We start from the raw sequence: 21,675 nt of genomic DNA, 5'->3' as shown, positions 1-21,675 counted from the left end.
ATTTGCGCCCTCTCCTCTCACACACTCACTCCGTTTGCCCCCCCCCCTGCAGCAGCCCGTTCCCACCCCACCCCAGCAGCAGCCCGTTTCCCACCCCAGCAGCAGCCCGTTTGCCCCCCAGCAGCAGCACCGCAGCCCGTTTGCCACCCCCCCCCCAGCAACAGCCCCTTTGCCCCCCCACCCAGCAGCAGCCCCTTTGCCCCCCCCCCACCCCAGGCAGCACGTTTGCCCCCCCCCTCAGCAGCCCAGTTTGCCCCCCCACCCCAGCAGCAGCCTGTTTGCCCCCCAGCAGCAGCCCGTTTGCCCCCCCCCCCAGCCCCAGCAGCAGCCCGTTTGCCCCCCCCCCAGCCCCAGCAGCAGCCCGTTTGTCCCCCCCCCCACCCCAGCAGCAGCCCGTTTGCCCCCCCACCCCAGCAGCAGCCCGTTTGCCACCCCAGCAGCAGCCCGTTTGCCCCCCCACCCCAGCAGCAGCCCGTTTGCCCCCACCCCAGCAGCAGCCCATTTGCCCCCCCACCCCAGCAGCAGCCGTTTCCCCCCCCCCACCCCAGCAGTAGCCGTTCCCCCCCCCCCACCCCAGCAGTAGCCCGTTTGCCCCCCCACCCCAGCAGCAGCCCGTTTGCCCCCACCCCAGCAGCAGCCCATTTGCCCCCCCACCCCAGCAGCAGCCGTTTCCCCCCCCCACCCCAGCAGTAGCCGTTTCCCCCCCCCCACCCCAGCAGTAGCCCGTTTGCCCCCCCCACCCCAGCAGTAGCCCGTTTGCCCCCCCACCCCAGCAGCAGCCCGTTTGCCCCCACCCCAGCAGCAGCCCATTTCCCCCCCCCAGCAGCAGCCGTTTCCCCCCCCCCCCACCCCAGCAGTAGCCCGTTTGCCCCCATCCCAGCAGCAGCCCGTTTGCCCCCCCCCAGCAGCAGCCCGTTTGCCCCCCCCAGCAGCCCGTTTGCCCCCCCAGCAGCAGCCCGTTTGCCCCCCCCAGCAGCAGCCCGTTTGCCCCCCCCAGCAGCAGCCCGTTTGCCCCCCCCAGCAGCAGCCCGTTTGCCCCCCCAGCAGCAGCCCGTTTGCCCCCCCCAGCAGCAGCCCATTTGCCCCCCCCAGCAGCAGCTTGTTTGCCCCCCCCACCCCAGTAGCAGCCCGTTTGCCCCCCCCACCCCAGTAGCAGCCCGTTTGCCCCCCCACCCCAGTAGCAGCCCGTTTGCCCCTCCCACCCCAGCAGCAGCCCGTTTGCCCCTCCCACCCAGCAGCAGCCAGTTTGCCCCTCCCACCCCGCAGCAGCCCGTTTGCCCCCCAACCCAGCAGCAGCCCGTTTGCCCCCCCAACCCAGCAGCAGCCCATTTGCCCCCACCACCCAGCAGCAGCCCGTTTGCCCCACCCCCACCCCAGCAGCAACCCGTTTGCCGCCCCCACCCCAGCAGCAGCCAGTTTGCCCCTCCCACCCCAGCAGCATTCCGTTTGCCCCCCCCCACCCCAGCAGCAGCCCATTTGCCCCCACCACCCCAGCAGCAGCCCATTTGCCCCCACCACCCCAACAGCAGCCCATTTGCCCCCACCACCCCAGCAGCAGCCCGTTTGCCCCCCACCCCAGCAGCAACCCGTTTGCCCCCCCCAACCCAGCAGCAGCCCATTTGCCCCCCCCACCCCAGCAGCAGCCCGTTTGCCCCCCCCCGCCACCCCAGCAGCAGCCCGTTTGCCCCCCCCCCACCCCAGCAGCAGCCCGTTTGCCCCCCCCCCCACCCCAGCAGCAGCCCGTTTGCCCCCCCCCCACCCCAGCAGCAGCCCGTTTGCCCCTCCCACCCCAGCAGCATTCCGTTTGCCCCACCCCCACTCCAGCAGCAGCCCGTTTGCCCCCCACCCCAGCAGCCCGTTTGCCCACCCCAGCAGCAGCCCGTTTGCCCACCCCAGCAGCAGCCCGTTTGCCCCCCCACCCCAGCAGCAGCCCGTTTGCCCACCCCAGCAGCAGCCCGTTTGCCCCCCCCAGCAACAGCCTGTTTGCCCCTCCCACCCCAGCAGTAGCCCGTTTGCCCCCCATCCCAGCAGCAGCCCGTTTGCCCCCCACCCCAGCAGTAGCCCGTTTGCCCCCCACCCCAGCAGCAGCCCGTTTGCCCCCCACCCCAGCAGCAGCCCGTTTGCCCCCCCAGCAGCAGCCCGTTTGCCCCCCCCAGCAGCAGCCCGTTTGCCCCCCCCAGCAGCAGCCCATTTGCCCCCCCCAGCAGCAGCTCGTTTGCCCCCCCCACCCCAGTAGCAGCCCGTTTGCCCCCCCCACCCCAGTAGCAGCCCGTTTGCCCCTCCCACCCCAGCATCAGCCCGTTTGCCCCTCCCACCCCAGCAGCAGCCAGTTTGCCCCTCCCACCCCAGCAGCAGCCAGTTTGCCCCTCCCACCCCAGCAGCAGCCCGTTTGCCCCCCCAACCCAGCAGCAGCCCATTTGCCCCCACCACCCCAGCAGCAGCCCGTTTGCCCCACCCCCACCCCAGCAGCAACCCGTTTGCCGCCCCCACCCCAGCAGCAGCCAGTTTGCCCCTCCCACCCCAGCAGCAGCCCGTTTCCCCCCCCCCCAACCCAGCAGCAGCCCATTTGCCCACCCCAGCAGCAGCCCGTTTGCCCCCCCCCCACCCCAGCAGCAGCCCGTTTGCCCCTCCCACCCCAGCAGCATTCCGTTTGCCCCCCCCCACCCCAGCAGCAGCCCATTTGCCCCCACCACCCCAGCAGCAGCCCATTTGCCCCACCACCCCAACAGCAGCCCATTTGCCCCCACCACCCCAGCAGCAGCCCGTTTGCCCCCCACCCCAGCAGCAACCCGTTTGCCCCCCCCAACCCAGCAGCAGCCCATTTGCCCCCCCCACCCCAGCAGCAGCCCGTTTGCCCCCCCCCCACCCCAGCAGCAGCCCGTTTGCCCACCCCAGCAGCAGCCCGTTTGCCCCCCCCAGCAACAGCCTGTTTGCCCCTCCCACCCCAGCAGTAGCCCGTTTGCCCCCCATCCCAGCAGCAGCCCGTTTGCCCCCCACCCCAGCAGTAGCCCGTTTGCCCCCCACCCCAGCAGCAGCCCGTTTGCCCCCCCCAGCAGCAGCCCGTTTGCCCCCCCAGCAGCAGCCCGTTTGCCCCCCCCAGCAGCAGCCCATTTGCCCCCCCCCAGTAGCAGCCCGTTTGCCCCCCCCCCCCCCACCCCAGTAGCAGCCCGTTTGCCCCTCCCACCCCAGCAGCAGCCCGTTTGCCCCTCCCACCCCAGCAGCAGCCAGTTTGCCCCTCCCACCCCAGCAGCAGCCAGTTTGCCCCTCCACCCCAGCAGCAGCCCGTTTGCCCCCCCAACCCAGCAGCAGCCCATTTGCCCCCACCACCCCAGCAGCAGCCCGTTTGCCCCACCCCCACCCCAGCAGCAACCCGTTTGCCGCCCCCACCCCAGCAGCAGCCAGTTTGCCCCTCCCACCCCAGCAGCAGCCCGTTTCCCCCCCCCCAACCCAGCAGCAGCCCATTTGCCCACCCCAGCAGCAGCCCGTTTGCCCCCCCCCACCCCAGCAGCAGCCCGTTTGCCCCTCCCACCCTAGCAGCATTCCGTTTGCCCCCCCCACCCCAGCAGCAGCCCATTTGCCCCCACCACCCCAGCAGCAGCCCATTTGCCCCCACCACCCCAACAGCAGCCCATTTGCCCCCACCACCCCAGCAGCAGCCCGTTTGCCCCCCACCCCAGCAGCAACCCGTTTGCCCCCCCAACCCAGCAGCAGCCCATTTGCCCCCCCCACCCCAGCAGCAGCCCGTTTGCCCCCCCCCCGCCACCCCAGCAGCAGCCCGTTTGCCCCCCCCCCCCACCCCAGCAGCAGCCCGTTTGCCCCCCCCCCACCCCAGCAGCAGCCTGTTTGCCCCTCCCACCCCAGCAGCATTCCGTTTGCCCCACCCCAGCAGCAGCCCGTTTGCCCCCCCACCCCAGCAGCAGCCCGTTTGCCCACCCCAGCAGCAGCCCGTTTGCCCCCCCACCCCAGCAGCAGCCCGTTTGCCCACCCCAGCAGCAGCCCGTTTGCCCCCCCCAGCAACAGCCTGTTTGCCCCTCCCACCCCAGCAGTAGCCCGTTTGCCCCCCATCCCAGCAGCAGCCCGTTTGCCCCCCACCCCAGCAGTAGCCCGTTTGCCCCCCACCCCAGCAGCAGCCCGTTTGCCCCCCCCAGCAGCAGCCCGTTTGCCCCGCCCACCCCAGCAGTAGCCTGTTTGCCCCTCCCACCCCAGCAGCAGCCCGTTTGCCCCTCCCACCCCAGCAGCAGCCCGTTTGCCCCTCCCACCCCAGCAGCAGCCCGTTTGCCCCTCCCACCCCAGCAGCAGCCCGTTTGCCCCTCCCACCAGAGCAGCAGCCCGTTTGCCCCCCATCCCAGCAGCAGACCGTTTGCCCACCCCAGCAGCAGTCTTTTTGCCCACCCCAGCAGCAGCCTGTTTCCCCCCCCCCCCCCAGCTGCAGCCCGTTTGCCCCCCCCAGCAGCAGCCCGTTTGCCCCCCCCCAGCAGCAGCCCGTTTGCCCCCCCCCAGCAGCAGCCCATTTGCCCCCCCCCAGCAGCAGCCCGTTTGCCCCCCCAGCAGCAGCCCATTTGCCCCACCCCAGCAGCAGCCCGTTTGCCCCCCCACCCAAGCAGCAGCCGTTTGCCCCCACCCCAGCAGCAGCCCGTTTGCCCCCCACCCCAGCAGCAGCCTGTTTGCCCCCCTCCCCAGCAACAGTAGTAGTCCGTTTGCCCCGCCACCCCAGCAGCAGCCCGTTTGCCCCCCACACCCCAGCAGCAGCCCGTTTGCCCCCCTCCCTAGCAGCAGTAGTAGTCCGATTGCCCCCCCCCCCACCCAAGCAGCAGCAGTAGTAGTCCGTTTGCTCCCCACCCCAGCAGCAGTAGTAGTCCGTTTGCCCCCCCCCACCCCAGCAGCAGTAGTAGTCCGTTTGCCCCCCACCCCAGCAGCAGTAGCAGCCCGTTTGCCCCCCACCCCAGCAGCAGTAGCAGCCCGTTTGCCCCTCCACCCCAGCAGCAGCAGTAGTAGGCACTTCTCTCTGCTCCCTCTCGGCTAAAAATGTCATGTTGTGTTTTGTGTGACAGTAAAGCACACCCTCTCTTCCCATTGGTCAGAGCAGGGTCATGTGACTCTGCTCTCAGCACGAAAGTATCTCTCCCTTGTCTCCCCAAGCACAACGCTTGGGAGAGCGTGTGTGCACACGCATGAGCGCGCGAGCACAGCGGGAGAGGGGATGTCACGATCAACATTGCTGAAGGTAAGCGAGCCAAACGCATAGCGAGCTCAGCACCAGCGGGGACTCAGCCTAATGAAGATCGGTCTGGATAGAGCTCTTGATGTCCGGAGCAATTTTTTCCGGATTCTTTAGGGTTATGCCCCTATTCTGTTCCTTCCCCAGGTCGACTCTGGTCTGCACGTGGAGATCTTGTAGAGACTGGATTGCTGTGAACGGGGGAGAAAGTGGGGGGCAGAGAGGGGAAGGGGGGGAGAGAGAAGTGAATGGGAAGAGAGAGGGGTGCAGAGACAGAAGGGGAGCGGGAAAATGACATCCCGGGCAACGCCGTGTATATCAGCTAGTATAGGTATGTATATATGCATGGGACTCTGTGCTCCTGTCCCGTCGTGTGATGAAGAAGATTGAAGTTATTAAGATAGACCTCTCTGCAGTCTGTTATGACCGTTTTAGTTGAAACAAGGCTGTGCTGCAGGGGAAGCAATAACTTGCAGTTTTCTCTTTTTTGTGTATGTTCACCCTCACATCTATAGTTGTCTCTCCGGGAGGCCCTGGCAGGGCAGGGAGGGGGTGGCCCCAAATCTTGTCCGGGCCTTCTTGCTCCTGGCCCAAAAAGTGTGGTCCTACTCGCTAGGCCTCAAACTAGTTTTTTGGGCATAATATTGTCCGATTTTTGTGTCTAAATAGTCCTTATACTCTCAGCTATCAGTAATTATTTATTTTTGTTTAAATTGACTGGTTATGGGCCAGGATTATTTAGGATTGGTAATCCTTTGTTAGGGAGCTTCAGTTCCACAAAGCCATCTTGGTCATGCTCCAGACCACGCCCACTTACTAATACTTTATTAAGGGGCATCATTTGGCTTACTTCCCTCCCATCCATTCCCTGTTTAATGCAAGATAAGATCTTATTAGCCTTTGCAGCTTCTGCATGACATTATTTATTTATAAAATATTTTACCAGGAAGTAATACATTGAGAGTTACCTCTCGTTTTCAAGTATGTCCTGGTCACAGAGTTAAGACAAATAATACATGGTTACAAATACAGTTGCATAAATGAACAGGGTACACATTATATACAAGACATTGCATGCACAGTTAAAGAAAATATATATTATGGGCGTATGCAACAGTTACAGACCAGATTAAAATGTGAGACAGCCTTAGATTTAAAAGAACTTAAACTGGTGGTGGATGTGAGAGTCTCTGGTAGGTTGTTCCAGTTTTGGGGTGCACGGTAAGAGAAGGAGGAACGGCCGGATACTTTGTTGAGCCTTGGGACCATGAACAGTCTTTTGGAGTCTGATCTCAGATAATAAGTGCTGCATGTGGTAGGGGTGAGGAGCTTGTTCAGGTAGCTGGGTAGCTTGCCCAGAAAGAATTTGAGGGCAAGACAGGAAAGGTGAACTTTGCACCTAGACTCGAGTGATGACCAATATAGTTGTTTGAACATTTTTCGCAGTGATGTGTGTTGTAGTTGCATTGGAAAACAAAACGACAAATTGAATTGTAGAGGGTGTCAAGTTTGCTAAGGTGGGTTTGAGGTGCCGAGCCATATACTATGTCTCCATAGTCAATAATTGGCATTAGCATCTGCTGTGCGATACGCTTTCTGACCAGGAGACTTAGGGAGGATTTGTTCATGTAAAGTACCCCTAGTTTGGCATAGGTCTTGGTTGTCAGGTTATCAATGTGCATCCCGAATGTTAAGTGGGAGTCAAACCATATGCCCAGGTATTTAAAACTAGTGACAGGGGTTAGGGTGGTGTTAGTGTTGGTTCTAATCTGGAGCTCAGTCGCTGGAAGCTTTAAAAATGTAGTCTTGGTCCCAAGTACCATTGTTACAGTCTTGTCAGTGTTTAAAAACAGTTTGTTTTGGGAAATCCAATTTTCGAGTCTCAAAAAGTCAGACTGAAGTATGTGTTGGAGGTCAGAGAGGCTATGGCTGTGTGCATATAGGATTGTGTCTTCTGCATACATGTGTATTGAGGCTTCCTTACAAGCTGTGGGAAGATCATTGATGAACACTGAGAAGAGTAGGGGCCCCAGAACAGAGCTTTGCGGGACACCACAGGTGATATGCAGGGAGTTGGAGTTAGAGCCTGAGATGGACACATGTTGGGATCTACCTGATAGGTAGGACTGAAACCAGTTTAAAGCATGCTTACCTATTCCAGAGCTCTGGAGTTTGTTAAGCAGGATAGCATGATCAACAGTATCAAAAGCCTTTGCAAAATCTAGGAATACTGCACTAGTGAGTTGTCCCAGTTCCATTCCACACTGGATTTCATTGCAAACTTTTAGCAGGGTAGTTACGGTGGAGTGTTTGGGGCGAAAGCCAGATTGGAATTGGCTAGGGAAATTTGTCTTGGTATAGTAATCGCTTAATTGGGAGTGGACACATTTTCCCTTGACTTTGGATAGAATTGGGAGAAGCGAGATTGGCCTGTAGTTTGAGACAGTGTTTTTGTCCCCACTTTTGAAGATTGGGACAACTCTGGCAGTTTTCCAGGTCTTAGGGATATGGCCTGCAGACAGGATAGAGTTTACTATGGAAGCAATTGGTTTGGCAATGGCTGGGGCACCAAGTCGTAGGAACCTAGATTGTAGTAAGTCAGGTCCACATTGGCTGCTTAGTTTTAATTTGAGGAGCGCTTGTGTAATCTCCTCTTCGGATACTGGGCCAAATTGAAAATTGTGGGCAGTGTTGGGAGGGGGTGGTGCTATTTGAGTACTCCCAGGATGAGATTCAGGTTTGTGGTTTGGGCTGCGTTTCGCTAATAAGTTAGTGGCACACCCCACAAAGTAATCATTGAATGCATTTGCAATGTCCGTGGGGTTTGTCAGAGTAATATCCCCCTTAGTGATATTACTTGGTTGTTGATGGTTAGAAGGCTGGAATATATTGTTGATAACCTTCCAGAAGTAAGCTGGGTTTGATGTCTTCTGGTGGAGATTGTCAAAGTAATATTGTGCTTTTGCGTGCCTTGTTTGCCTTGTGCACATGTTCCACATGCATCTGTAGTGATTGAGATCCTTGGTAGTGCCAGTTACTTTGTAGCTTTTCCACAAGGTATCCCTGAACTGGTAGAGTGCTATAAGGTCAGTTGTAACCCATGGAAGGTGGGCCCCCCGTACCCTTATTTTGCGTAGTGGAGCATGGGTATCGCAGAGTTTTAAGAACTCTGATTGGAAATAGTCGAGCGCAGAATCAGGCTCGGGAATTAAATCGATTCTGTGCCATGGGCAGTTGGTAAGGTCATCCAGAAACTGTTGTGGGTTAAAGTTTCTAAATGTCCTAGTGAGGAGAATTTTAGGGCTTGAATGGGGCGGTTTAATTTTCCTTAAACAGTACACTATTGCATGGTCACTGAAAATATCAGGAAGGATGCCAGAGGATTGGATTCTGCTGGGGTTTGAGGAGAGAATCCAGTCTAGCAAGGATTGGTTATGCGATTTCAGGTTTGTCCGTGTGGGTTGGGAAATGAGTTGCGATAGGTTATGTGACTTGAATTGTATCTGGATTTTGTGGTTTTTAGGTTCAAGCCAATTGAAGTTGAAATCCCCAAGAACTAGCAGCTCACTCTTCTCATTCAGAGAGGAAATGGAGCCAGGAAACTGTGTGATATCAGTCAGGGATTGTAGAGGGGCTTTAGGGGGGCGGTAGATGCCAGCAAGCAAGATGGGCTTAGAAAAGGGGAAGCAGATTTGGCCAACTAGAATTTCAAAAGAGGGTGGGCTTGGGGGCAATTTAACAGTGTGAATTGTAAGGTGTCTGCAATATAAAATAACACCCCTCCTCCTCTCTTTGACCTATCTCTCCTAGAAATGGAGTATCCCTGAATGGCGATATTTGCATCGGGGGTTAGCCATGTTTCTGTAAGAACGATGGCTTTGGGTTTATGCATAAGGCACCATGCCCTTAGTTCGTCCAGTTTGGGCAGCAGGCTCCGGATATTTATATGGGCAACAGATAGCCCTTTTTGGAATTTAAAGGTGGAATTCTCAGGGGTATGGGACAGAGCTGAAATGGGAGGACCTGGGTTAGGTTCAATATCACCGGCTAAAGAGAGTAATAGTATGAGTAGAAATTTGGGTAGTTGTTTTGCAAGTTGTAAATTTGTGATGTTTGCCATTTGAGTGAGAGGTGGTTGGTGTGCTGGTTTTTAGAGTTTTCCACCAACCTTCAGTAGATAGTGCAAGGCCCTATTGCTAAGCCTGCTTCTACAAGCACTCCTAAATTCTTCTCCATCAAGGATTCATCTCATTTTTATCCCCATTTAATTTGTAAGTCGCCTGTTTATTCTTGTTTACCAAAAACATAACCTTACATTTATCTGTATTAAACCTCATCTGCCATTTACTTGCCCAAGTTTCCAATCTACCCAAGTCCTGCTGGAGACAAAGTACATCCTGCTGTGATTTACTACCTTACACAATGTAGTGTCATCAGCAAAGATGAAGACATTGCTCTCTCCATGTCAACATCAAGGTCATTAATAAAACACGTAAAAAAGCAGGGGTCCCAGTACCGATCCTTGAGGAAATCCACTCACAACTTTAGCCCAACCTAAAAAGGTTCAATTTCTGACAACTCTCTCTATCCTGCAACCAATTTTCAATCCAGGTTCAAATATTTTTACTGAGTCCAATTTCCTTTATTTTGCACACTAACCTCTTTTTTGTGGCATTGTATAAAAAGCCTTTGCAAAATCTAAGTAGGCTACATCAACTGCATTACCCTGGTCTAAATTCCTACTTATTAAACAAAAAGAGAAGTTCCCTGTAGAATGCACTCACGGTGGTGTAAAATGAATGGAATATAATAAAACTCGTTATTGAGTGATAATATACTGATTGGATTGGTATTGGCAGATCTATGGCCAATTCACAGTAATGACAAACTATAAACGTAAAAAATTAAACCATAAGGCAGATAATCAGGTGCTACCCCTACAGTGTATAATGTGATATTCTGGAGAAAAACTCATAGTTCGTAGAGGAAGTAGTCCTGGTAGTATGTACCGTGGATGTAGTTGTCTGCAACTCCCATTTATACACAGTACTAAAACTCCAGGATGATGTTGGGTCAAACCTCGAGCACTAAACCTCTCATAGAGAAATAAAAATAGAGGTGCAATGAATAAAATGCTGTATTAAAAATATATGAAGCGTGTACATCACCTGAGTAGTGATGGCCATGTGGTCACGAGTGGTTGAGTGATAGCTAATTAATGCTTATTCTAAGATATGGTCTCAAGTGTGTAACCACTACAAAGTAATACGAGGGGTAAATATCAGGATAATGACTCCATGTTTGTGGTAGTCAAATATACCAAAGTATTTGGACAGTATAGCTATCTAGAACGAGTGCTATGCAGTATTGACAGTGCACACCGGCACTCTGTCCAGCTCGCGATATAGATAGTCTGCCGATGCAATGAGGGCAATAAGGGCAGCTATCATTACCCTCTCAGACTTTAACAATCGCAGTATATCGCCTGCAAAGGTTTGCTGGTGCCTACATTCGGTGTGTAGCAACCGATGGATACAGAGGTAGTGGTAAAGTATGTGAGACCAGATGCATGCTATCTACAAACATACAAACATTGAGGTAGCTGCGGTTGAACCGCAAGCACCTGATCAAGTTGGATCGCGGACTCACTAGCCACTATAGAGTAGTTGAAAACAGGCACACAAAATATGCCTTTAGCCTGGAGACACGGCTATATTTGCCATATCAAGTTATAGCCTCTTGGATATTAGATTCAGCTCATAGTGTAGCAATTAGTTGTCAGTAAGTTTCGAAATCGCCGCCTTCTGTGTACTGGCAACGTGACATCATCACGCAACACCACCTGACGTACATTTCGTGTTAACGCGGTCCACATCAACTGTATTACCCTGGTCTAAATTCCTACTTCCCTGCTCAAAGAAACTAATAAGATTTGTTTGACACGACCTATGTTTCATAAATCCATGCTGACAATTACTCATTTTGTTATTCATTAGGTATTCCTGAATATTATCCATATTAAACCTTCAAGTAGCTTCCCCACTATTGAAGTCAGGCTTACAGGTCTGTAATTCCCTGGTTGTTATCTAGCTCCCTTTTTAAATATAGGCACCACATCTGCTTTACAGCAATCTTGGGATATTGAGCCTATGGAAATGGAGTCCTTGAATATTAAATATAATGGTTTGGCTATTACTGAACTTAACTCCTTAAGAACTCTTGAATGTATGCCATCAGGGACAGGTGCCTTATTTACTTTAATATTATCAAGCTGCCTATGAACTTCTTCCTTAGTTAACCAATTGTTCATTAATATGGAGATTGTGGCTTCCTACTTGGGCACTATTTTTGCAATTGATTCTTTCCTGGAAAATACCGTTAAAGAATTTGTTTAATACCTCTGCTTTTTCCTTATCCCCAATAATCTGCCTGGCCATCTCACACTGAATCCTATATTTTATTTTCCAATCTTTTTGTTATTAAGGTACTTTAAAGAACTTTTTAGGATTGATCCTACTTTCTATTGGAATCCTTTTTTCATTTTCAAATTTTGCTAATTTGATTATCCTTTTGCAACTTTTGTTAAATTCCTTATAACTGATATGATGCCGTCGTCTCTTGTAATTTTATTTTCCATGTTGACAATCGTCCAGTGGAGAAAAAAAAACTGATTTATATGTAATTTTCATTGTGTGTGTGTAGCTTGGTATACGATACTAATAGTGGGCATTTTTATTTTATTTTTTAATTTTTGTTAGTGAAAAAATGCATCCGTCGAAAATTGTGTCAAATCTACCTTTAGCAGAGCCAAATTATTTGAAAGTTTGTGAAATTTAAATAAACATAGTGGTTGTTTTTGTTTCTCTGTTTTCCTCCCGCTATGGGAGTCTTTATTTCCTGTATCATCTTTTAATTTTGTTTTGTGATGACTTGGTTCTTCTGATATCTTTGTCTCCAAGTATACAGACCTATCAGCACTGTGATCTCAACCTAGTAGGACTTCCTCTGAACTCTTCCTGATCCCTTTCCTATTACTAAAATGCTTTATGATTGTAACTACTTTCAAACCAAACTACAATATCTAGTCATCTTGTTCCTGCAAAAACTCTTACGACAAATATTCAGTATTGGTTTTATTCCTTAAAAACTGCACAGGCAACCTCTGTTAAATGACGGTAGTTTCTCTGTCTGCACAGCATTTGTTCTGTAATAGTAAATAACGCATTTGAAGTATAGAACACGAACAGCAGCAAAATGACCTTTTTAATATTTGAAGTTGTGTGCTGAAACCTTACTTTTTTATTCAATGATGGATTCCTCAGGGCTGCTAGCACGAAACCACCTACAAATACCAACCTTCTTGATTCATTTACATGCACAACGTAAGTTAATTTTTCTTTTATTAGTGTTGCCAATTCTACCTAGACAATATGTTCCAATGCATTTTTTAAATGTTCCACAAAATGTTTATTTTAGGGCACAATAATGGATTTTTATAAAACTGCGATAGTGCCGATCGGGGGCACTTTTGCCTGGAAACACCCATTAAAAGTCAATGAAAGCACCCATGCCATAGTGCCATTATCGCAGTGTAATGACTAACTCCCGGTGGGGTGTAATGTTCATTTGAATTTTAGTCCACATTGAAGCATATAAAAAAAATTCTAGTTAGACATTTTGACATTTGAGAGATGCTGCAGGTAGCAGAAGAAGTAAACCCATTGCCGTCATTCATTGGAATGCATTCCCTGTGAGAGATGTTGCATGTAGCAGAGTATTGCACTGTTTGCATAGGAAGTGACTCGAGTGACGATGACGCTACTCACAACAGTAAATGAAAAGACCAACTGCTGAACTGAAACTAGAGTTATTTTCCTAAGTGAAAGTGTGAAGTTTCAATCCACCAAAACACATTTTTGCTTCCGGCGGTTTCTGAAATGAGGTCGCCGAATAATTGGACTAATATGGTATATTATATTTGTTTCTTCTTCCATTAACATGCTTTGGAATTCGTGAACTTTTTGAAGAAATATCTCTCATTTTCATCTCATATATCCATGATCGGAGCTTTTCAAATGTTACTCCGATAAATCTTGACAAATCCTTTTTTCGGTGCATAACAGAGCTGCCATTAGAATGCAACTGTGTCACTGTTGGATGTTAATCAAAGAAAAGCAAAACAATGTGACCATTTGTTTAGTAGTGTATCTGCTTAAAATGCTGCAATTAATAAAGAGATATAATGTAAAATTGTGGCAGCAACTAAATACAGCTGTTTGATTTTGACATCAAGTACAATCGGTATAAAGATGACAATCAAGGCTCTTCTCAGGTGGTTTGAGCAATATGTCGTTTCCATCTTTTGTCCATTTAAGTGATCGGGAGAATCATTTTAATATTACCATGCAACCAGTACTATTGAACATCGGAAGCTCCTTCCCATTCGTTTAAATGGGGATGATGTCTTCTCTGGGACACGGTAGTGGCCGTATTTAAAATGTGGTCTTGTTCTTTATTTTCCCTGGAATAGTGCGTGTAAAATGGTCTAGCAGATTATCTTCTGGAGATGGAGTTTATTTACTAAAGTGTGATGGCCATTGTCGAGTAAAAAGAACTTCTCATTTTTTAGACTATATTGTATTCGGAAGAAAAAATAACCCCAGATTTAGCAAAGAAAAAAAGAATCACACGTTCCTTTCATTTGGCTTTTGTTTTTTGGGGGGTTTTTTTACATTTTAATCTGATAGTATTTTATACATTAAAAACAAAAAGAAGATCAAAGAATTCTCCCTAGTGGACGTTTGGAGAACCCAACATCAGGGCCAAAGGGACTATACCTTCTACTCCGCACCCCACCAGACCTACTCTCACATTGACTACCTTTTTACAACCAAGAATGTCTTGGAGGCCTCCCTAAAATCTGATATAGGCCCGATCACTTGGTCGGATCACGCCCCTATCTCACTAACTCTCTCTGTTCCATTCGTAAAGTCGAGCACATTTAACTGGAAACTAAACGATTCACTATTGAATCACCCGGAAATAGAGAGAGAAATCAAATCAGCCCTGTCAGAGTACTTTAGGACCAACTCAGGTTCAGTCTCATCTCCAGCGGTATTATGGGAGGCCCTTAAGGCAACCATCAGAGGTACTCTTATCTCTATAGCATCCCATAGAAAAAAAGTTAAAGCAAAATTACTCAAAGACTTGACAGAGAAAATAATCAAACTAGAACAGCAACACAAATCCAACTCATCAGGGAAAATATACAACTGCCGCTAGAAATGAGTTGAAAAAGATCCAACTAGAGGATGTCGAAAAAGCCCTCCGATGGACTAACCAGAGATACTATGACAAGGGCAACAAAGCTGACAGACTTTTGGCCAGTAAATTAAGAGGGGTACAAAAAAGGTCCCAAATAACTGCGATTCAGAACAGGTTAGGTGATATAATGTATAATGATAAGCACATTGCGGAGGAATTTACCAAATTCTATACCAAATTATACAACCTCAGAACCCAAGAGGAAAACAGCAGAGCATCATGGCTCACAGCAGTCTTGGATTATTTAGATAACTGTAATCTCCCATCCTTAACAGAGGAGGAGAATGAGACGCTTAACGGGAAGATCACAAAAGAGGAATTGGCAGACGCGGTAAAAGCACTAAAACTATCCAAAGCCCCTGGCCCTGATGGGTTCACAAATGCCTACTACAAGAGATTCCTCCCATCCCTTTCAACTCACCTACTAGACTTGTTCAACTCCTTCATGGAAGGTGATCCCATACCAGCTTCAATGTCCTTAGCCAACCTGGCAAAAATCCACAAAGAGGGCAGAGACCCAATGCAGTGTGGGAGCTACCGCCCCATATCGCTGTTGAACAACGACCTCAAGCTATACAGCAAAATACTAGCTAATAGATTAAACCCCATCCTACCCAGACTTATCCATAACAATCAAGTGGGATTTGTCTCGGGCCGACAGGCATAGGACAACACCCGCAAAATCATAAGCATCGTAGACCATATTAATCATACAAATACCAAGGCGGTCCTTCTGAGCTTGGATGCAGAGAAGGCATTTGACAGAATCAATTGGCTATTCCTAGATAAAACCATGCAGAAATTCGGCTTCAAGGACTCATTCCTAGAGGGGGTCCGAGCATTGTACCAAAATCCATCAGCAGCAATTAACCTTCTGGGAGGCACAGCACAGAGGTTCTCAATAAAGAACAGTACAAAGCAGGGATGCCCTTTGTCCCCTCTCCTCCTCGCCTTGACGATCGAGCCACTTGCAGCCAAAATACGCGAGAGCGTAAACATTCAGGGCTTACCAATTGGCGAAACAAATTATAAAATTTCACTTTTTGCCGACGACATAATATTATCTCTAACCCACCCCCAAACATCCCTTCCCAACCTACATAAAGAATTGGTGGAGTTCGGCAAAATTTCAGACTACAAAATTAATAATGACAAATCAGAAGCCCTACACTTAAATGTACCAGAGCCGGAAGTCAACCTTCTGAAATTAAACTTTAACTACAGATGGAGTTCCTCATACATTAAATACTTGGGAGTGAATGTTTCAGGTAACTACCAATCACTATACAAATACAACTATCCGGCTTTGTTCGGAAAAATTAAAAAAGATCTGGATAAATGGGAAGGTAATCAGATCTCATGGATCGGAAGGATGATCTCAGTAAAAATGAATATACTCCCCAGATTGTTATACTTCTTCCAGACACTCCCGATCCATGTTCCTGGCTCTGAACTTAAAAACATTCAAAACAAAATGTTTAATTTCATTTGGAAGGGCAAAAGACCCAGGGTTGCCAGGTCGGTCCTTCTGGCATCCAGAGGAAGAGGGGGCCTGGGTGTCCCAGATATCACAAAATATTACTTAGCAGCCCAACTGAGGCAAGCCGTAGGGTGGAACGCAGACATGGGCCTCTACTGCTGGCTAGACATTGAATCCCACTACGTAAAAACGCCTTCCCTGCAGGCCGAACTTTGGTGCACAGACAAGGGAGATAGACCCCTCCGCAGTTTTGACCTTGGCGCTGTAAGACACACCTGGGAAGTTTGGCGGAAATGCAGAACGAAGTTTAAACTAACATTACCAGGCTCACTGCTTACACCGATCCATAATAACCCCAACTTCCCCCCAGGATGTGAACCCAAACAATTTGATTATTTCCGACTGAAGGGGATTAGGGTGATCGCCGACCTGTTGAGCGGTGGAAGGCTGCTGAACTTTCAAGAATTACGAGCAAAACACGAGGCCCCAGAACTGAGCCCATTTAAGTATCTCCAAATTAGACACTTTCTCCAAAAAATGTCCCCAAAATTTGAGCCTCCTCCCCTTACCAACTTCGAGAGGTTGTGCCAAACTGGCACGCATCAAACAGCCTTAATCTCTAAAATATATGCTGGCATGGAGATAACAGCAGGCCCCTCCACTCACGACTACATGTCCAAGTGGGCGGCGGAATTAAATATAGACATAGATAGAGAAGACTGGGAGGACATATAGGACGCGGCTTCAGGAACTTACATTTGTACCACGACAAAAGAGAATATCTATAAAATCATGTTCCACTGGTATCTTACCCCAGTTAGATTGAAGCAAATCTACCCCCTGGCCTCAGTTGGAGAGGCTGTGGGCAGAGAGGAGACATGGCCCACATTTGGTGGTCATGCCCAAAAATCCAAAACTTCTGACTTACAATCCAAACTTTAATCCAAGAGGTAACCGGCCTCACAATACCCCCTGACCCACTGACCTACCTCTTGGGCAGGCCAATAGAGGAAATTGACCGCCTGGTAGGAAAATTAATCTCCTCTATCCTTACAACGGCTAGATGTGCTGTGGCGTTCTCCTGGAAAAAGATCTCTCCCCCCTCCCTTCCGGCGGTTAAGGTAAGAGTAGATGACGTAATGCTTAAGGAGCGACTAACAGCTTTTCTCAAACGTAAGACTGAGAGCCACTACAAGGTATGGGAACCCTGGGAGGTTCACTGACCCCCAAAAGAGCCCGCGACCAACTAGACCTTGGTTTGAAGGACGGGTGGGTCAACACAGTGGGGGAGGCTCCCCCCCCCCGAATCCCCCCCCCCCCCCGACCCCCTCTCTTTTTCAGACCTCTCGCTCCCCTGGTCACCACGTGACCCAGAGGTCGCGCCTCTCTTGGCGGTACCCCCCCCCCCCCCCCCCCCTCACTCTTCAATACGGAAAAATGGAAAACCACTGTGTATTAGGATGTTGCGATGTGATATATGCCTGTAATCTTGCCTATTGCCTAATAAAAATGTTTAAAAAATAAAATAAAAAGAAGACCTTGCTCTACAAGCTGTGATTCTTATTTTGATGCATGAGGAAGGTGTGGTGCAAAGAGGATTAAACATCAAAGAAAAAAAGGGTGTGTGACGCCATGGGACGTCTAGATAAAGCTTTCTCTTGCCCGGGGGCTTTGCAAAAGGCCATGCGGCAGCCGCTTCCATTGGTCACCACCTTGTTTAGTCCCAAGCAGATTTCAACCATCTGTCAGCTTTCAGGGACTCTTGTACTATTTGGTACAGTATCTAGCACTGTATGCTAAGAGATAATGGTGAAAAGCAGGTTTCAGAACTGTCTGAGACGTGAATATGCACACAAGTTATATTTTTATTTGCTGTATAGTATCTACCAATTTACTTTCTTGCTACACTTTCCCCAAATTTCCAAACTCTCTTCACCACTTCGATTAGGATTTCAGAGGATTCTGAACCAGGTATTTGATTGAGAGCTGGGGCTACTATTGTGATAGGCTATTATTAGTATGAAAGAGGAATAGAGCGGAAAAAAAAGGCACAAAATTAGAAATAAACCGAACAGAGACACTGCAGATGTAAAACTTTTCCCCCCAGGTTTGAAGCAGGGAATCTCAAGAGCTAAACCGCGTTAATTTCAGCTCCCGGGACCATCTGCTTCCTGACATAAATATCTCTAATGGGCACATAATATGGCGGTTTAAAGGTAACACATCGCACGAGTCAATAGAAAACCGTGACATCATCCCTTGCTGCTTCCTATTGTGCCCAGTGATGTGGATCCTTAGCGTCTGCATTAGATACCGACATCACCTTTTAGAGAGATGGTTCTCTGTTAGCAGGGAGACCCCAGAGTTGAAATGAATGTAGTTCAGCTCGGGAGACCCCCTGCTTCCCATATGAATGGTTATTTAATATCATCCTTTTATTTGAGACACCAGCCAGGATGGTCGCAAGGTTTCAAAGAGCATTAGAATCATTATACTTTTTGTGATCCATAACATTTCCTGCAGGAGACCAGCACAATTGTATTGTTTTCACTTTGTTAACGATTTGATTCTAATTAATAAAGGTTTTAATAATACATTTTATTATTTTCTCATCGGAAAAGATTCACAATATTACGTCAGTAATTCAGAGGCTAAGTGCACAGACAAGAGGGTTCTTTCTCTATATTGTATATAGTTTTTATTTTATTTTTTTCTTTGACATTTTATTTGCAAGTTTTGTCACCAGGAGACTGATAATCTGAGTATAAATACCAGTATTATTTTCCAGTCGTATAAAGTGTTGACTAACAGGTCAGAATTTGCTAGTGTATGTAGATGTCTGCATTGACTGTACCAAAGCAGAAGCCAGATTCATCTTTAGCATTTCCTTATACTTTGATTAACAGGGCAATATGTTGCATATCTTTCTGCTGAATGTGGGCTAATATGTATGTGATCTGTTCATTTAATCACATAGCTGTGTTTAACATGACTGTTTTAAGCTTCACCCATCGAATGAGCAAATGTTCAGTCGGCCTGTCAGAAAATGCAGGGTTCTGATTCTTTCTTCGTGGTTATTGATCTGCTTCTTCTGAGAGTTCTTTTTATTCATATTTGATGTGCCCAGCGGCAGAGGGTGAAGTTGATGAAATAATAATTTGAAAGATCTCACTGGAAAGTTCGTGTTAGCAGAAATCTTGCCTGAGAACAGAATTAGAGGTCAGACAGCGCTTTTCACTGATATGATTTGAAATGGCGTTTCTTTCCATTTGATGCTCCTTATAGCTAAAATCGAACTCAATTTATAGGAAAAAACTGGACTAAATGCTGCATATCATAAACTTAACCTGGACACTTCCCTAAAGCCTTTTCTTAGGCTACATTGCTGCAAATGTTTGACCAACTTTGTATCCCAAATTGTTTTTAGAAAGGTCTATGGATATTGGTCGCTGTACCAATATTTTAGAGATTAACCAAAAAACGTCAGTTCTGATGTTGTGCAGTTTTCATGTAACATAATACTTGCAGAGATTACATAGTGGTGTAATCACAGTATCACAACCTGCAGGAGATGTGCTCCTATAAATACAGACTGGTGTTCGAGAGGGAGGGGCGTTCAACATGTTTCTCTCTAGCACTAAATGAGCAAAACATGTCCCACTGTCACATCTGGAATAATGTCCAATGTTCTCTTTGTTCTCTTTCAGGTTGCTACCCATGATTCCTCTTCATAAGGATTCCCAGCAGAGTCCTGTGTACACCCAATTCGTTTCCGCACTATTAGAAAAATTACATTTTAACGGCGAAGATCTTGAAAGCTTGCAACAAAAATTGAAATGCAGCAGTTCAGGCCACATTTAGTCATTTTAAATATTGCCTAGAACAGTATTTATAAATTGTCTGCAATAGAAACATATTTCTAAAATATGTTTCTAAGTTGGGTTTTAGAGAGTTTGCTACGTGCATGTTCGTTCTTTTCTGAATTGCACTCGGGAACCAAGCTTTCTGTATATTTTGCAAGATATTCTCATTTTTGCAGCTGTGGCATGAAAGCATTTTATCATCAAATGCACATAATCAGAAGACCATGCAAAGTCTTAGCAGTATTTTTAACTAAGAACATTCTGGGAAGAATACAGAGTTTGGGAAATGCATTAATTTTGTTTATTGTCGCTCTATCTTTTTTAGAGCAAAATACTCATCAGTTTAGTTTCTCAATGCACTGTCGAAATAGGAAATGACGTGGTGGGGGAACGATGCACTGAAACTAATGGATTGCATGCCTTTATAAAATGTAATCAGAAATGTGCTAATAGTTTTGATATCATTTGAATTCTTAAATCCAAGCTTAGCTGAACCAGGTTGTGTTTTTTTTTATTTTTTAGCTATGGAACAGCACAAGATTTTGGTTATATTTACAATTGTTTATGGTTAGATCATGTCCCCAAATGTCAAGTTATTTAAATATATAGAAGTGTAGTAAAAATGAAGGGCTTTATATACTAAATGGTGCTAAGCATTCATTTGAATCGGTTTTAAGGTGCCATCTGTTAAGAATGGACATACATGTCTACAGATCCTGCCTTGTCCCCAGGAGAATAATTCATGTAATGACTGATTCACCCTTCCTTTGTTGTAACCAGCTGTTTTTAAGAAAAATTAAATGGAAATCTTCAAACTATTAGAATTGACTGAGTTTGTGTGTAAGTATTTCCAGGGGTGTTCTGTCTGTAAGTGGTTGTTCTTGGTCTATCCAAAATATCACACAATAATGTAACTCATATAAATGTTTTGTTTGTATATTTTCCTCATTTAAGCTTTAATTTTACTGGGGCCTATGTATCAAGGCAAAAGTAGCGCAGGTCCGTGGCAATCTGCATTAACCTTGTGAGTGCCAGAGGGACCGCAACACCACAGGGCCACGTCCTTTCCGGCACTTCACGGTCACATGACCAGGCAAGTAGCAGTCACATGATTACGGAATGGTAAAGGAGTCGTCCTCCTGTTTATTAGCCGACCAGATCGAGCTCCACATTCCTCTAAAAAATAGGCAAATGGTATGTATGTCTTTTTTTATATAGCGCCATTAATGTACACCGCGCTTCACAGCAGTAACACACGTGACAATCGTATAGATAACAAATAACACATAGAGGGGAGAAGTGCTGCAGACATAAAAGTGACATTTAGGAAAAGGAGTCCCTGCTCCGTGGCAAAAAAGAAAAAGTAGCGCTACTCACTATACAAATATCATTAAATAAACAATCAAAAATAAAGTGTAAATACAACACAAATGTGCAAATAGCGGAAGATTAAAGAGTCCAATATAGGTACACTTAAGTCCAGCAGCCAGAGTCCAGGAGGGAGTTCCACGTCCCTCCAAATGTGACAAGAGAAGAAAAAAGTGTCCTCTGGCACGCTGACTCAGGTAAAGTTAAGGATAGTCCAGATAAATGCAAAAGAAGACAACAATATATCAATAAAGGTTATATACCTACTGAAGTACTTATAATAAAGTACTTGCACTTACAAATTAGATGTGGCTTGTACTGATGATTTTCTTCCCATCCGGAGTAGCAGGGGTTAATTAGGAAAGGCTAGGTCTCCAATGTATTCAGAGTATGCAATGGAAAGAAGAGAGAAAAGATCATGG

The 21,675-nt window shown here is 48.1% G+C and overlaps 1 protein-coding gene across 1 annotated transcript in view; it reads left to right on the top strand.

Annotated features, from left to right (window-relative positions):
• Positions 1-20,713, top strand: part of RPAP2 (RNA polymerase II associated protein 2) — a 143,097-nt gene extending 122,384 nt beyond the window's left edge. The window contains 1 exon segment of the mRNA XM_075615546.1: positions 19,730-20,713. Coding sequence (XP_075471661.1) covers positions 19,730-19,883 — 154 coding nt within the window. The 3' untranslated portion in view covers positions 19,884-20,713.
• Positions 20,714-21,675: the final 962 nt, after the last annotated feature.

This window comes from Ascaphus truei, chromosome 10, assembly GCF_040206685.1.
Source record: "Ascaphus truei isolate aAscTru1 chromosome 10, aAscTru1.hap1, whole genome shotgun sequence".
Lineage (NCBI taxonomy): Eukaryota > Metazoa > Chordata > Amphibia > Anura > Ascaphidae > Ascaphus > Ascaphus truei.
Note: the sequence above shows the minus strand (reverse complement) of the source record. Positions and strands in the feature narration are given on the sequence as shown.